Here is a 17813-nt window from a genome sequence, read left to right as displayed (position 1 = left end):
AAAGAACAACACAGAATTATTGAATAAAAATAAGTTAAAAATAACCTGCATTGGGTTTATGTCCATGTTTATTATTATTATTAGTAGTAGTAGTAGTAATAGCGTTATATGGGGATTTTACAGTGCAAAATACTGAATAAATATCTGTACCAGGAGCCAAGATGATGATGATGATGATGAAGAGGAGGCTGAACCTTCTTCACATTAACACATGAAACATAAATATCAAGATCTTCATCATTTGTTATTTGGCAGATTGTCTGTAAACTCTGTGCATAAAGCTCCTGAACAAACTGAGGTTTAGTTTTATTTAGTGTTAAAGGTGTGACTCTACTCTCTCTACAGTCTGGACTAGAAACTACACTGCAAAAACTCAAAATCTTTCCAAGAATATTTGTCTTATTTCTTGTCAAAATGTCTAACTTCTAGTCAAAACTAATCTCCTATCTCTTAAAATAAGACTCATCACCTAAAAATTAACTTGTTTTTGGATCATTTTCACTTGTTTCAAACTAATTTTCACTTGAAATAAGTAGAAAAATCTGCCAGTGAAAGCAAGTTTTTTGTGCTTGTAATAAGAAAGAAAAACTTGCTCCACTATCAGATTTTTCTACTTATTTCAAGTGAAAATCTGCTTGAAAGAAGTAAAAAGTGTCTAAAACAAGCTGCTTTTTAATGTGATGAGTCTTATTTTAAGTAGAATGAGATTTGTTTTGCCTAGAAATGACATTTTGACTAGAAATAAGACAAATATTCTTGGTAAGATTCTGAGTTTTTGCAGTGTACTCTCACTTGGCGAATGACTGCGATTAAAAAAAAAAAAAAAAAGTGTCTGAAAGGTGCATTTAAACTACATTTCCCAGCATGCTCTCTGTCATCTACTGCTTAATCTCTGTGAGCAGGTGACTTGTGATTATAATCTACAGATTTCAGTGTGGTGATTGTTTCTGTCGGTTTGGTCACAGGTCACAGGTCACAGGTCCTGTTCGTGCATCTGCTGCTGCATCTTCTGGAGCATCTGCTGCATCCTCCTCAGCTGCAGAGGAAGAGGAAGAGGAAGAGGAAGAAGGTTTATATAACATCTCATCTGGGTCGTTGCTCCACATCATGATGTAACTGTAACGGCTCGTCTTCCTCTCTCACCTCCTCGTCCTTCATCTTGATCAGTTTCTCCGTCTCCACGTCCGGAGTGGACAGAGGCAGGATCGGGATCGGACTCTCCACCCGCTTGTCTGTCGTGTTCATCTTACTGCAACACAACAGTTTAACAGTTTAACAGTGAGTGAGTTTTGCATGAATTTACCTCTAAAACAACTCTTACTTTACAACTTTAATTGTCAGTGCAAGCTATTTTTTAGAACGGCGGAGCAGAGCCGTGAGCTGCTCAGAGCTACGCTACGGAGGCTCATTATGGGATTTCTTGGTTTCCCTCGTCATCAAACTCATCAAATACACAATCCAACAACTCCACAACGCTCTGGTGGACAAGTTGTGAGCTGCACATTCACCACGCTATGAGATAATAACACAACGTTACCACACAGAGTTGTTTTAGAGGTAAATACAGAGACTGTTGATGAAAAACTGTCCCTGAAGGCAACGTGCATCAGTGGTTTTACATGAATTTCCCTCTAAAACAACTCTGTGTGGTAACGTTGTGTTATTATCTCATAGCGTGGTGAATGTGCAGGTCACAACTTGTCCACCAGAGCGTTGTGGAGTTGTTGGATTGTGTATTTGATGAGTTTGATGATGAGGGAAACCAAGAAATCCCATAATGAGCCTCCGTAGCGTAGCTCTGAGCAGCTCACGACTCTGCTCCGCCGTTCTAAAAACAGCTTGCACCGACAATTAAAGGTAACGAACCTACTGCTATGACTATAGGGATTATGGGCCAATTTTACAAAATGTTGATAACTATCCCTTTAATATTCTGTTGAACTTGCATGTCACAAAATGCCTTAAAAAATAAAAAGGCACCATTTTTGGACAAAGTTTCTATGTTTTCCATCTTTAAGCACCGGCACCGTTTCAAAAATACCCGGTTGACACCGGTATCGGATGAAACCTAAACTAATACCCGTCCCCACCTGGTCATGGTCTGGATGCACTGGGCTCTGTAGTTCTCGTAGTGACAGTCGTTGGTGATGTCCTTCAGGTCGTGCATGTGGGTTCGGATCAACATGGTCCTGAGCTTCACGAAGTCGCAGTGGGACGGGTTCTCCACTGCACAGGGAGGGGATTGATTAGCGTTGCCATGGTAACACTGCAGACAGACAGAGAGGGACGGAGAGGGAACGTCGTCTTACCCTCCACGATGCCCCAGGGGTAGAGCCGACCTCGGACCCTCTGACCTCGAGCCTCCACCACCGTGTTGCTGCCGATCACAGCGAACGGAGAACTCTCCTGCAGGGAAATGACCACAAAATAACACAAAGATGCAGAAAACTCCCACACAGAGTTCCAAAATAATCACAAATAGACACAAATCAACCACAAAGAGACACAAAACCATCCCCATCTACATAAATGTCCACGAAACTACCAGAAACAGACTCAAAATTACCCAAAAACACGCAAAAGTACCACTAAATGTTCACAAAAACTCAAAAAAATGTCAGAAAAAGACTCAAAACAACCAGAAAAAGTTGCAAAATGACCATAAATAAAATGAACCACAGAGATATAAAACCATCCCAAAATGTCCTCAGAAACTCACAAAAGTATGACAAATAAACACAAAACCACTTAGAACTAGGCCTACAACAAAATATTCACAGAAACTCACAAAACTATCTGAAACAGACTTAAAATGACCCAAAAACATGTAAGACCACAACACAATGTTCAGAAATACTCTAAAAACTGCCAGAAGAAGACTCAAAACAACCAGAAAAGGTTGCAAAATGACCATAAATAGACACAAAAAAGGCCAAATAAACTACAGAGCCATAAAACCACCCCAAAACATCCACAAAGACTCACAAAACCACCATAAACAGACTCAAAACAACCACAAATAGACTCAAAACAACAAGAAAACATATAAAACTGTCACAAAACATTCACAAAAACTCACAAAACTATCAGAAACAGACTCAAAACGACCAGAAAATGTTGAAAAAAAGGCATTAAATAGACACAAAAGGCCAAATCAACCACAATGACTAAAAAAAATAAAGTTTCAAAATGACCACAAAGAGACACAAAACCTTAACGAAAAGACTCCAAATGAAGAAAATAGACACAAGATCATCAGAAAACACAAATTTGATTCAAAGACTCAAAAAAGCTACCACAAATAGACTCCAAACGACCACAAATAGACTCAAAACAACATGAAAACATATACAACTGCCATAAAATATTCACAAAAACTCACAAAACTATCAGAAACAGACTCAAAACGACCAGAATAAGTTGAAAAATGACCTTAAATAGACTCAAAAGGCCAAATCAACCACAATGACCAAGAAAAACACCTAAGTAAAGTTGCAAAATAACCAGAAAGAGTCACAAAACCTTAACAAAAAGACTCAAAATGAAGAAAAACAGACACAAGATCATCAGAAAACACAAATTTGATTCAAAGACTAAAAAAACAACCACAAATAGACTCAAAACAACATAAAAACATGTAAAACTGTCTCAGACTCAGAGACTCTGCAGGTTGATGTTTTGAATGAACTCTACTGATGAGAGATAACGAACCTTCAGCTCTCTGTCCTGCTGCTTGAACTCTTCGTCTTCATCAGAGTCGCAGTCGGGGAACTGGTAGATCTTTATCCCGTATTTATCTGTCTCCTCCCTCAGCTGCACACACACACACACACACACACACACACACACACACACACACACACACACACACACACACACACACACACACACACACAGACACACACACACACACACACTGAGTGGCGGTGGACTGTCCAGAGCAGGAAGTCCAGATAAAATCTCACTCTCCGGTGAAGATGGATCCAAATCTAATCAAGCTCCGTTTTTTTTATTCCCATAAATCTAAATGCATCTGTTTCCGTGACAACAAACTCCATCAGAGGATCAATAGGCCCTACATCTAGGCTACTGCAGGTTTACGTTTCCTATTCGTTATCCAACGATTAAAAAAAGTTTAGTGAAGAAAATCATTTTGTTTTTCTGAGTTGGAGTCGAGAGGAAGAACCGTGTCGTTTTAAAAGTACGGTGGCTCTGAAGGCTCAGACACAAACATCATTTTCTCATCATCATGCCTTCTACTTTTTTCTTTTTCTTTCTAGTTCAGTTTTATATGCCCCTATTTATTTATATAGATATAATATATATACAAGAATACAAATCTATAGCCTATACAGTAGGCTATATTATATTCTAGATTTTTATTTTAAAGCTGTAGACTTTACTAAAATAAACGGTGGAGCAGTGCAGTGGTAATGTCCAGAATATCTCCGACCATTTATTTTTGTAAAGAAATCATCACAACAAGGACAAAGTGTTAGTTTCTCTCTGTGATGGGATAGTAATGTCTTTCTGGGATGTTTCCGAGTTGGGCTATCTGAGGTGAGTGGCTACATGCAAAAACACAAAGTTTCTACTGTTTCTACTCTACACTATATGAGTTCAGTGGTGTCTCTAAGGATTCCAGTCATGTACCAGAGATATCTGATTGTTTTCTGAGTGTTTGTTGTGGTTGAAAGAATTGCCCCCATGGGTTAGCGTTGTGGCTATCCCTAGCGCTGGGTAGCCATGGTAACTCTGGTTTGCCTGCAGCAATTTTAGTCGCGTTTTTTGCTCCAACCAACACTGGGTGACCATCAGGACAACGATTTAGGGCTCAAAAATGGCCGGAATTCTCCTTTAAATGTGTATTATCTGCACTGAGGGTCAGAGAGAAACGTAATTTCGATCCTCTGTTTGTCCCGTACATATTGTAGAATTGACATAAAATATTTTACGGAGTAGAGAGGAAGATTAGATGTGCTGCGTTTCCAGAGGATCTACTCAGCTGCTCAGTCCAGACTGTGAGGAAGGTCCATATGACAGTACATCCCATAATATGGTCTGAGGTGTGTGTGTGTGTGTGTGTGTGTGTGTGTGTGTGTGTGCGTGGTCTCACCCGCTCCTTGAGCTTCCTGATCTCGCTGGGCGTGAGGCAGTCGGCCTTGGAGATCAGAGGAACCACGTTCACCTTGTCCTGCAAAGCCTTCATGAACTCAATGTCCACGGGACGAAGCCTGAGGGACCACGAGGACCGTGAGACACACACACACATGCACACACGCACATGCACGCACACACTGATCACTGTGTGTGTGTGTGTGTGTGTGTGTGTGTGTGTGTGTGTGTGTGTGTGTGTGTGTGTGTGTGTGTGTTAGTTACCCGTGTCCGAAAGGAGGGATGAAGTAGAGGCAGCAGTGGACTCTGTTGTCCTGGATGTTCTTCCTGTTCAGTCCACTCTCGTCTCTGAAGTACTGTTCAAACTGCTGCTCGATGTAGCCGGTGACGGGCGTCCAGCTGCAACACACACACATTATTACACACATTATTGTATTATTATTATTGACAGATTGATTGATTAAACGTCCAAAACACCCAAAAACATGTGAAACTACCACAAAATGCATCACAAAAACTCAAAAAACGGTCAGAAAAAGACTCAAAACAACCCGGTAAGGGTTGCAGAATGACCATAAATAGACACAAACAGACCAAATCAACCACAAAGAGACACAAAACTACCACAAACAGACTCACAACGACCACAAATGGGACTCAAAACAACACAAAAACATATAAAACTGCTACTAAATATTCACAAAACTATCAGAAAAAGACTAAAAACGTCCAGATAAAGTTGCAAAATGACCTTAAATAGACACAAATACACCAAATCAACCACCATGACACAGAAAACATTCACAAAACATTTTCAGAGACTCAGAAATTATAATTTTTCTCGTTTTATATACGACATCCAAACTCCAAACAAAGGTTCAGTTCACAGAAGAAAAAAACAAAAAGACAAAGTTCTGCTTCAAAAATCACTGATTATTGATTTTCTGTTGATCAACTAATCAATAAATGGACAAACAAGATGTTTGGAGATGTTGGTTTGATCAGAAAGAGTTTATTTTAATAGATATTGAATATAAGAGTCTGAACTGAGGTAGAATGTGTTTAAACCTGGATTATTTTCACGAGTTTGAGTTGATTTTAAGTATTGATTACTGATTATGGAGGTCATATTGTTTAGAATTGATTTTTACTTTGTGTTAAACCCCAGAGTTGTGTCTTTTTTGTCCGTCTGACAGGACAAAATGCCAAAATATTCACAATATTTGATATTCAGAATTGAATGATCCATGGAATTGAAGAGAATTTGTTATTTTTCCTTTAAAAAATCACTCAAAATGTTGAAAGATTTAACTCTTCTGATGTTTATGGAGAGAGAAAAAGGAACGGGGTTTCTGGATCACATTTATCACAGTTTTTCGTTCATACATAAAAAGTTAAATTTGCATAAAGCAGCAGATTTGTCGATTTTGAACAAATAAAAAAAATGTGGGATCAATTTGCAATAAATCATGATTAACTATGTGGACACTCATGAGATTTATTGTAATTTGGACTCATGGATCACAGCACAAGATAACTCCCTCTACATCCATTATTTATTTATGTAGCTAAATGTGCTGCAGAAATAAAAACCAGGACAGTAATAATTAATAACAATAATAATGAATAAATCCTGTTTCCCTGCTAATGAGAGTCACGACACAGTAACAAGCAGTGAAGGCATCACGTGACTTCACAAGCAGCAGAAATAAAACAACAGCAGTTCAATGTGTCACGCTTTAAAGGGATACACCAAGATTTTTTTCTGTGTCTTGCCTCACTCCCGAGTCCATCACCAGCAGGGACAAGGGAGGGGTAACAAGGGAGATAGAGCCGCATCGCCGTAATTAGCTTAGCTCAAACACTGGAAGTGTATGGGTAGTGTTAGCCTGCCTCCACCTAAAGTCGCTAATTAGCTTAGCTCAAACACTGGAAGTGTATGGGTAGTGTTAGCCTGCCTCCTACCCGAGCAGAAACCAGCAGTCAGAAGCTGATTTAATTTTAGCTCTAAACTCTGTAAATATATCACTTTATCAACATTTCAAACATGTTTAGGTGAGAAAGTAGCCGTTTAGATCAGCAGTGTGTCGTTATTTTGTCTAAATACCAGCTGTTTACAATTTTGTTTGGACGAATTCGGCGCTACTCAAGCTAGCCGTTGTGACCGACGCACTTCCGGTTACTTTCACAAAATAAAACACCCGTTGCCCTTTACATACAGAAAACCATGACGATAGAATTTGTGCTTTTACTTTGAAACAGGAAGCTAACCTACCCTCGATGTAGCTAGCTTGAACCAAAATAAACCGTCTTTGCTTGAACCCTCCGTTTTGACCGATCTCGTCCCGTTACCGGCATTTGACCGCTCAAGATGCCTTACCGGAGAGTTTTGTCAGCTCTGAGACGAAGATCGGCCCGCCGGTTTCCCTTTAGAGTTGCTGAAGAGTTTCTCTGATGACTTTAGGTGGAGGCAGGCTAAGACTACCCATACACTTCCAGTGTTTGAGCTAAGCTAATTAGCAACTTTAGGTAGGAGGCAGGCTAACACTACCCATACACTTCCAGTGTTTGAGCTAAGCTAATTAGTGACTTTAGGTGGAGGCAGGCTAACACTACCCATACACTTCCAGTGTTTGAGCTAAGCTAATTAGCGACTTTAGGTGGAGGCAGGCTAACACTACCCATACACTTCCAGTGTTTGAGCTAAGCTAATTAGCGACCTTAGGTGGAGGCAGGCTAACGCTACCATACACTTCCAGTGTTTGAGCAAAGCTAATTAGCGACTTTAGGTGGAGGCAGGCTAACACTACCTATACACTTCCAGTGTTTGAGCTAAGCTAATTAGCGACTTTAGGTGGAGGCAGGCTAACACTACCCATACACTTCCAGTGTTTGAGCTAAGCTAATTAGCGACTTTAGGTGGAGGCAGGCTAACACTACCCATACACTTCCAGTGTTTGAGCTAAGCTAATTAGAGACTTTAGGTGGAGGCAGGCTAACACTACCCATACACTTCCAGTGTTTGAGCTAAGCTAATTAGAGACTTTAGGTGGAGGCAGGCTAACACTACCCATACACTTCCAGTGTTTGAGCTAAGCTAATTACGGGCGATACGGCTCTATCTCCCTTGTTACTGCACGCACAGTCAAAAGGATGGTGTCTATCTGCTGGTCATGGACTCGGGAGTGAGGCAAGACACGTTAAAAAAAAAATGTTGGCGTATCCCTTTAACCAGCCCGTATAAAACAACATCAGATAAATAAGATTTACTGTTTACAATGTAATGGATTATTGAATTTAAAGCCTTGGAGGGTTACTGTGCGTTCACACCAAAAGCTTCCAAAGCGTCAAAAACGCTCAAGGGTGGGCGTCAGACAAGACTGCTCCCAAAACGGGAAATATTTTCAGCCGCTTTGGCCGCACGTCTGGTGACTGACGTCAAAGTTCGATCGCGCTGGTCATTGGGGAGCCGAAATACAAAAAAAGAAAAAAAAAAGGCAACCGACGGATATCTCTATTCTGACAGGCTGCCGCCGGTTGCCGCTTGACCGCGTCATAGCTAATTACCCTAAAGTTAAACCTGGCTCAACTTTTCATCTGGTGACGCTTTGGACGCTTTGGAAGCTTTGGACGCTCTGGAAGCGCGGCAACGCCTGTTGACGCTTTGGACGCTCGGTGTCGCCGGGCGCTCATTGAAAATGAATTGACTTCCGGCGTTTTTGACGCTTTGGAAGCTTTTGGTGTGAACGCACAGTTATAACTGTGCATGCTGCACTGAGCCGTGATGTGTTCAGGGACCAGTTCTCATCAGGTCGCATCGACTCACCACTCTGAGTTGTTGACGGCGTCTCCGAAGCCCGGCGTGTCCACGATGGTGAGCTTCAGCTTCACGCCCTTCTCCTCGATGTCCACCGTGTGTTTGGTGATCTCCACCGTCTGGTTGATCCGCTCTGACGCAGCAAAAACAACACAACAACACCCAGCTCAGACTCACTCCGCCCCCTCTACAGGTGTGTGTGTGTGTGTGTGTGTGTGTGTATGTGTGTGTGACTCACCTTCAGCGTTGAGCAGTTTTCTGTCTTTGTGCAGGTCAGTGAGGAACAGGCTGTTGACCAGGGTGGATTTACCCAGACCAGACTCACCTGCAACACACACAAAGAGAGATGAAATGACCACGAGATGACACAAAACAACACAAAGAAACATGAAACCATCCCAAAATATCCACAAAACTACCAGAAACAGACTCAAAATGACCCAAAAACATGTAAAACTAACACAAAATGTTAACAAAAACACACAAAACTACCAGAAACAGACTCAAAATGACCCCAAAAACATAAAACTACCACAGAAATTAGAATGTTAACAAAAACACACAAAACTATCAGAAACAGACTCAAAATGACCCAAAAGATGTAAAAGTACCACAAAATGTTAACAAAACTATAAGAAAAAGCAGAATAAGTTGCAAAATGACCATAAACAGACACAAACAGACCAAATCAACCACAAAAAAAAACAAAAACATGTACAACTACCACAAAATGTTCACAAAAACTCACAAAACTACCAGAAACAGACTCAAAATGACCCCAACAAAAAGTTTAACTACCACAAAATGTTCATAAAACTATCAGAAAAAGCAGAAAAAGTCCATAAAAGACCATAAACAGACACAAACAGATCAAATCAACCACACAAAACCATCCCAAAATGTCCACAAAACTACCAGAAACAGACTCAAATGACCCAAAAAACATGGAACTACCACAAAATGACAATGACTCACAAAACTATCAGAAAGAGACTCAAAACGACCAGAAAAAGTTGCAAAATGTCCATAAACAGACACAAAGACCAAATCAACTACAGAGACACAAAACCTTCCCAAAATTCCACAAAAATTCCCAAAACCACCACAAACAGACTAAAAACGACCACAAATTGACTCAAAATAACATAAAAACATCAGAAAAGGACTAATAACGACCAGAAAAAGTTGCAAAATGACCTTAAATAGACACAAAAACGCCAAATCAACCACAATGACACAGAAAACATTAGGAAAACATTATCAAAGGCTAAAACAAAAACACCAGAGAGAGACTGATGACATCAAAATAAAGCTGCAAAATGACCACAAATAGACAAAAAACCTTAAAAATTATGAAAAAACAAACACAAAATCATCAGAAAACAAAAATTTTCTGTATTTTAACATGAGCTCTGTCACTTTCCGTCTTTTTTATGTAATTTTTTGATGCCTTTATGGTCCAAAGACTTGTGATTATAGGGTTAAAGAGATTCAGTGACACAGATACGAGGTGTGTACTTATATTTCACATATTTTCCTTTGTCATTCAGACTTGTCCAGAATCCAAATCTCAGACTCAGACTGAGACGCACTTTACAGATTAAATTTGACTGAACATCACATCAGAGAAATGAACTGAGACTGAACCTGTCGACACTGGTTTGTTTTCCTGCACATAAATGAAGTAGATTCAGTTTTCAGGCGTCTGATTAAATGTCGTTGTGTAATAAAAAGAAGAAAAAAAAGTCGCTGTCGTGACTCATCTCGTTGCAACGTTCAGATTTTAACACCGAGTCTGAGTTTTCACAGGACAGAGGAGGTTTGTGAATCCTGAGGTGTGATGTTGAAGCTGCTTCCAGCTCTGAGGACACAGTCTCATCACGGCTGCACCAAACTAAACTCTTACATTTAATAAATAAAACTGTTAAACTTTAACAAGAGTGGAGCTTCTGTTGGTCATTAACGCAATGAATGCATGAATATTGATGATGCACAGCAAATTGGATGTTTTCCACATAAAATTGATGGATTATTGTCAGATTAAAACAGAACATCTTAAATATAAACATCTACCTTTATTTTGAAGGAGCTTTAATACAAGCATCTACCTTTATTTTGAAGTAGCTTTAATACAAACATCTACCTTTATTCTGAAGGAGCTTTAACACAAACATCTACCTTTATTCTGAAGGAGCTCTAACACAAACATCTACTTTTATTCTGAAGGAGCTTTAACACAAACATCTACCTTTATTTTGAAGGAACCCTAATACAAACATCTACCTTTATTTTGAAGGAGCTTTAACACAAAAGTCTACCTTTATTTTGAAGGAGCTTTAACACAAACATCTACCTTTATTCTGAAGGAGCTTTAACACAAACCTCTACCTTTATTCTGAAGGAGCTTTAACACAAACGTCTACCTTTATTCTGAAGGAGCTTTAACGCAAACATCTACCTGTATTCTGAAGGAGCTTTAACACAAACATCTACCTTTATTTTGAAGGAGCTTTAATTAAAACATCTACCTTTATTCTGAAGGAGCTCTAACACAAACATCTACCTTTATTCTGAAGGAGCTTTAACACAAATATCTACCTTTATTCTGAAGGAGCTTTAACAGAAACATCTACCTTTATTTTGAAGGAGCTTTAACAGAAACATCTACCTTTATTTTGAAGGAGCTTTATATCTACCTTTATTCTGAAGGAGCTCTAACACAAACATCTACCTTTATTTTGAAGGAGCTTTAACAGAAACATCTACCTTTATTTTGAAGGAGCTTTAACACAAACCTCTACCTTTATTTTGAAGGAGCTTTATATCTACCTTTATTCTGAAGGAGCTTTAACACAAACATCTACCTTTATTTTGAAGGAGCTTTAAAACAAACATCTACCTTTATTCTGAAGGAGCTTTAACACAAACCTCTACCTTTATTCTGAAGGAGCTTTAATTAAAAAATCTACCTTTATTCTGAAGGAGCTTTAATACAAACATCTACCTTTATTTTGAAGGAGCTTTAACACAAACATCTACCTTTATTCTGAAGGAGCTCTAACACAAACATCTACCTTTATTCTGAAGGAGCTTTAACACAAACATCTACCTTTATTCTGAAGGAGCTTTAACACAAACATCTACCTTTATTCTGAAGGAGCTTTAACACAAACATCTACCTTTACTATGAAGGAGCTTCAACACAAACATCTACCTTTACTATGAAGGAGCTTTAACACAAACATCTACCTTTATTTTGAAGGAGCTCTAACACAAACATCTACCTTTATTCTGAAGGAGCTTTAACACAAACCTCTACCTTTATTCTGAAGGAGCTCTAACACAAACCTCTACCTTTATTCTGAAGGAGCTTTAACACAAACATCTACCTTTACTATGAAGGAGCTTCAACACAAACATCTACCTTTACTATGAAGGAGCTTCAACACAAACATCTACCTTTATTCTGAAGGAGCTTTAACACAAACATCTACCTTTATTTTGAAGGAGCTCTAACACAAACATCTACCTTTATTCTGAAGGAGCTTTAACACAAACCTCTACCTTTATTCTGAAGGAGCTTTAACACAAACATCTACCTTTATTTTGAAGGGGCTTTAACACAAACATCTACCTTTATTCTGAAGGAGCTAGTTTAACCTCTCACCTGCCACCATGAGCGTGAAGTCGAATCCTTTCTTCACAGACTTCCTGTGAACCTGGTTCGGCAGCGTCGCGAAACCAACGTAGTCTTTTTCCTAGAAACAATCACAGTGACACAGAGAGAGAGAGAGAAGACATTAATATCTAAGTGATGCCCACCCCCCCCCCCCCTCCTCCTCCTCCTCCTCCTCCTCCTCCTCTCCCCCCTCTGGCTCAGCTCCTTCTCTGTACAGTGGCTGTGTTAGTAGGACATTCCCATGATTCCTTGCATGTTTTATTGAAGCGTCGTGGCCTGAGGTTCCCTGTAGCTACTCATAATACAGTGTGGCATCCAGGCAGCCACATGCAGCAGGGGGGGGGTAATGCTGAGACATGAATGTGCATCAGAACATGAAGAAGGAGAAGAAGCTGAAGCTGAAAAGAGGTCGCTCCTTCAGAATAAAATAGGTCAGCTGGGCCAAAAAAATCGATTTTTATATTAAAAATCGCGATTTTTTTCTGGCGTTTTTTTAAAATCGATTCTCACTCGATTCTTTTTTTTGGGGGACGACCAATCTCTATTGTACGATCATCACTCAAAATGTTGAAAAATTTTACTCTTCTGATGTTAATGGAGAGACTAAGAGGAATTAAATGATTTTAATACCATCTCTGAAGCCAGTTTTCACTCTGATTTATTGAAGCAGCCAAACACAGTGACGCCTTTAAAGGGTTTCTGGATCACAGTTATCACAGTTTTTCGTTCAAAAGTTTAATTTGCATAAAGCATCAGATTTGTCAACTTTGAACAAATACTGTAAAAGAAAAAGGTGGGATCAATTTGCAATTAAAAAAAAGAGGTCGCTCCTTCAGAATAAAATAGGGCTGGGCCAAAAAAAAAAATCGATTTTTATATTAATCACGATTTTTTTTCTGGCGATTTTTTAAAATTGATTCTCAATCGATTCTTTTTTTGGGGGGAATTGAATTGAAATATCAAATCGCAATACCTGTTTAATTAGAATCATAATTTAAATCGAATCGGGACCCAAAAATCGTTAGAGAATCGAATCGGCACAAGAGCGTATCAGCCCAGCCCTAGAATAAAAGCTTCAAAATAAAAGTCTAATGGAGAAGAGTAAAGATGATCTGGACCTACACACTGGGGCCCAAAAAAGGTCAGTTTGTACTTCCTGTTTATCCACTTCCTGTCTATATTATCATCTATAGTTTCATCGTCCTTTACTTCCTCTATCTGAGCTCTGTCACTTTCGAACAGGAAACATTTAAGGGACAGTTCAACATTTTAGTCAAATTCTATTCTATTACCATAATCGCTATATAGTCAAAGCAGCAGGCTCATCATTACATTTAAAGGGATAGTTCAACATTTTGGCAAATTGGACCCATTGCCATAATCCCTATAGTCATAGCAGTAGGTTCGTTAGCTTTAATTGTCGGTGCAAGCTATTTTTAGAACGGTGGAGCAGAGCCGTGAGCTGCTCAGAGCTACGCTACGGAGGCTCATTATGGGATTTCTTGGTTTCCCTCATCAAACTCATCAAATACACAATCCAACAACTCCACAACGCTCTGGTGGACAAGTTGTGACCTGCACATTCACCACGCTATGAGATAATAACACAACGTTACCACACAGAGTTGTTTTAGAGATAAATACAGAGACTGCTTGATGAAAAACTGTCCCTGAAGGCAACGCGCATCAGTGGTTTTGCATGAATTTCCCTCTAAAACAACTCTGTGTGGTAACGTTGTGTTATTATCTCATAGCGTGGTGAATGTGCAGGTCACAACTTGTCCACCAGAGCGTTGTGGAATTGTTGGATTGTGTATTTGATGAGTTTGATGAGGGAAACCAAGAAATCCCATAATGAGCCTCCGTAGCGTAGCTCTGAGCAGCTCACGGCTCTGCTCCGCCGTTCTAAAAACAGCTTGCACCGACAATTAAAGGTAACGACCTACTGCTATGACTATAGGGATTATGGTGAGAGGAGGATCTGACTAAATGTTGAACCATCCCTTTAACTGACATGATATTATTAAAAAAAAAGGTCTTAAATGTAAATAGAGACTTTAGGAACAGATGCATGATGGGAAATAAAGTGCAGCTCGTCTCTCCAGTGTTGGATTCACCTGAGGACACAGAGCTGAGGAGCTGTGGGGGAGTTTTCTCTGTGTGTTTGTGTGTGTGTGTGTGTGTTCTGTTGCTTCCATATTGACATTTTGTCTGAGGAAACGTTCACATGTTGCGCCCACACACACATCACAAAAATACACACACACACACACACACACTCATGGCGTCCTGCGTCGACACTAAAACACCGGAGGAGGAGGAAACGTTACGAAACCAACGGATCTGAAAATAAAGATGTTCACACTGAAGCTGTGAGGAGTCTGTGTGTGTGTGTGTGTGTGTGTGTGTGTGTGTGTGTGTGTGTGTGTGTGTGTGTGCGTGCGTGTGTGTGTGTGTGTGTGTGTGTGTTCGTGCGTGTGTGTGTGTGTGTGTGTGTGTGTGTGTGTGTGTGTGTGTGTGTGTGTTTCTCTCTCCATAAACATCAGAGGAGTTAAAACCAGCTGATAAAGATAATTTTTTTCTCCAATTTGAGTGATTATTAGGGGAAAAATAACAAATTCTCTTCAATTCCATGTTTCTTTCAATCTGAATATCAGATAATATGTATATATGTATAATATATGTAATATAATGTGAATATTTTAGGGTTTTGTCCCATTCGACGGACAAAAAAGACAAAACTTCAGGGTTTAACACAAAGTAAAGATCAATTCTTAACAATATGACCTCCATAATCAATATTCAATGCTCATAATCGACTCACACTGGTGAAAATAATCCAGGTTTAAACACATTCCACTTAAATCCAGACTCTTATATTCAATGTCTAATGAAACAAGCTCATTCTGATCAAACCAATGTCTTCAAACATCTTGTTTTTCTCCATTTATTGATTAATTGATCAATAGAAAATGAATAATCACTTATTTTTCAAGCAGAACTTTGTATATTTGTTGGGTTTCTGTGAACTGAACCTTTGGCGTTTGGATGGAGAGAAAATTATTCTAATGAGAATTTATCATCATTTTCCGACATTTAATCAACCAACCAATCAATCAATTAAAGGGATAGTTCACCCAAAATTCAAATTTCTCATGTCGGGGCTTCAATACAAGAGGGACATTACAGACGAGCACTATGGAGGTATTTGGATGTTTTTTGGTGTGTCTTTTTGTTACGGAGAAAAGTGAGCTCCGTTCACAACCATCATATGGACAAATACTGCTGCGCCGAGACCCCCCGTAACGCCGAGAAGGCACGGAGGACTCTGAAACTTCTCCGAGCTTTTAGTCGACATGAGGGTGAGTAGCCTCGATAATGAGATGAAATAATGAAATTTCAATTTTGAGTGAACTATCCCTTTAAGTTATAATGAAAATGATGAATTAGTTGCATCAAATCTGCTTGAAATAGGCTATTTAACATCAGTGCTTGATCATCAAATTGGTTATCTGTTGATCTAACTGCTGCAGCTGCAGATTGATGCTTACAGATGTTTCACAATAAAACATGAAGATTATGATGAAGATGAGGATGAAGATGAAGATGAGGATGAAGATGAGGATGATGCAGCACGAGGCTCATGATGTCTGACCAGATTCACATCTGTCAGCAGCTACATCTGTAACAGCTGCGAGCACAAAGGGAGCGACAGTCACAGCAGCAGGGGGGGCTTTTATTTTGTAAGAGCCACACACACACACACACACACACACACACACACACACACACACACACACACACACACACCGCTCCTACCTCTCCATCCTCTGCAGCAGCGGATGCCAGCAGTCACATCATCATCCGGAGCGGAGGAGAGAAGGAAGAGAGAAAAACAACAACACGCTGTGGATTCTGGATCTAATCAATAATCGATACTACCTAATCGATGTAAGCGACCGGCTGTGACGTCATCGCCCGGCTGCAGCGGCTCGTGTCTTACCTGAGCGGGGCGCGCGGCTCCTGTACCTGCTGCTGCTGCTGCTGCTGCTGGTCGTCATGTTGCACTGAGGAGGAGGCGGAGGGATCTTTAATTAGGCCGGAACCGCATCACAGCCCCGCGGGCGGCGGCGGAGGAAGAGGAGGAGGAGGAGGAGGAGGAGGAGGAGGAAGAAGCTCCAGCAGCGGGAACAGAGTCTCACCTGCTAGATATTTAATTAAAGTAATAATAAGGTAAAATAAGTAGCCTATCTTTTAAAATAATTCACAGATTTACCTTTTTTTTTTTTTTTTTTTAAACGATAAAAAAAAAGATATAGGCCTAGATTAATCTGCTCTTTCTGTGTAGGACACCCTGAAGATGTTTTTTTTTTTCTTTTATTTTGGTCTTGCCCTTTCTCAACCAAATTATTTGCAACCTGATTTCTTTTTCTATTGAACCTCATTTTTCCACTGTGCTTTGAACATAATGTAGCCTATATTGTTTTGCTTCACTGACAATCCACCTGCAAAAGAAAAACAATAGGCTATATCATCAGTCCTATTATACAGTTAGCCAAATGGCATATTCAAAAACCACTCTTTCTTATCTTTGAAAATGAAGCCAAACAATATATTAAGTCTATTAAAAAAATCCATCAACATGAAAGCTATAAAAACTTTGAATATGTACACTTTACAATGTTTTTGTAGGCTATGAAAGCTTGTCTCTGTATTGTTGAAACCCCACTGGCGGTGTTTTTGTTAGTGTATTGATTTGTATTGCACCATGTTGACTTAATAAAGTTTCTGATAAAAAAAAAACAGAGTCTCAGCTAGATCCCAGCAGGAACTGATCCAGAACCAGAACCACCTGTCCGGTTTCATCAGAGCAGCTGCAGTCCCCGCAGCGACCGGCAGGTGGCGCCAGCGGCCAGAGAGACACAGAGAGAGAGACAGGAAGTAAACTACAACAGGCTGGGCAGGAGAATTCACAATAAAATAATAAACCACCTCAGACTCGGAGCTTTGAGACTGATGGACAGAAACATTCAGGTTTCTCCTTCAGCATCCGAACACTGGAAATACTCACGGACCCTAAAGAGATGCATTAACTTTCATTTAGGCTATTATCTCTATTTTATTTGAATTCCTTTTATTATTAGTTACATTTATGTTATTATATTATTTCTATATATTATTTACATAATTTTAGTTTTCACC

The 17813-nt window shown here is 39.6% G+C and overlaps 1 protein-coding gene across 1 annotated transcript; it reads right to left on the bottom strand.

Moving 5' to 3' along the window:
* Positions 1-973: 973 nt before the first annotated feature.
* Positions 974-16672, bottom strand: septin5b (septin 5b; the record flags this gene model as incomplete). Its single annotated transcript, XM_083983909.1, has 12 exons — positions 974-1036; positions 1144-1249; positions 2091-2226; positions 2310-2406; positions 3712-3813; positions 5117-5234; positions 5380-5514; positions 8942-9065; positions 9171-9257; positions 12600-12690; positions 16431-16441; positions 16615-16672. 12 exons carry the CDS (start codon positions 16670-16672, stop codon positions 974-976), a joined length of 1128 nt encoding a protein of 375 aa, XP_083840035.1.
* Positions 16673-17813: the final 1141 nt, after the last annotated feature.

The sequence above is a fragment of the Trachurus trachurus genome (assembly GCF_905171665.1).
Source record: "Trachurus trachurus genome assembly, chromosome: 12".
Classification (NCBI taxonomy): Eukaryota; Metazoa; Chordata; class Actinopteri; order Carangiformes; family Carangidae; genus Trachurus; species Trachurus trachurus.
Note: the sequence above shows the minus strand (reverse complement) of the source record. Positions and strands in the feature narration are given on the sequence as shown.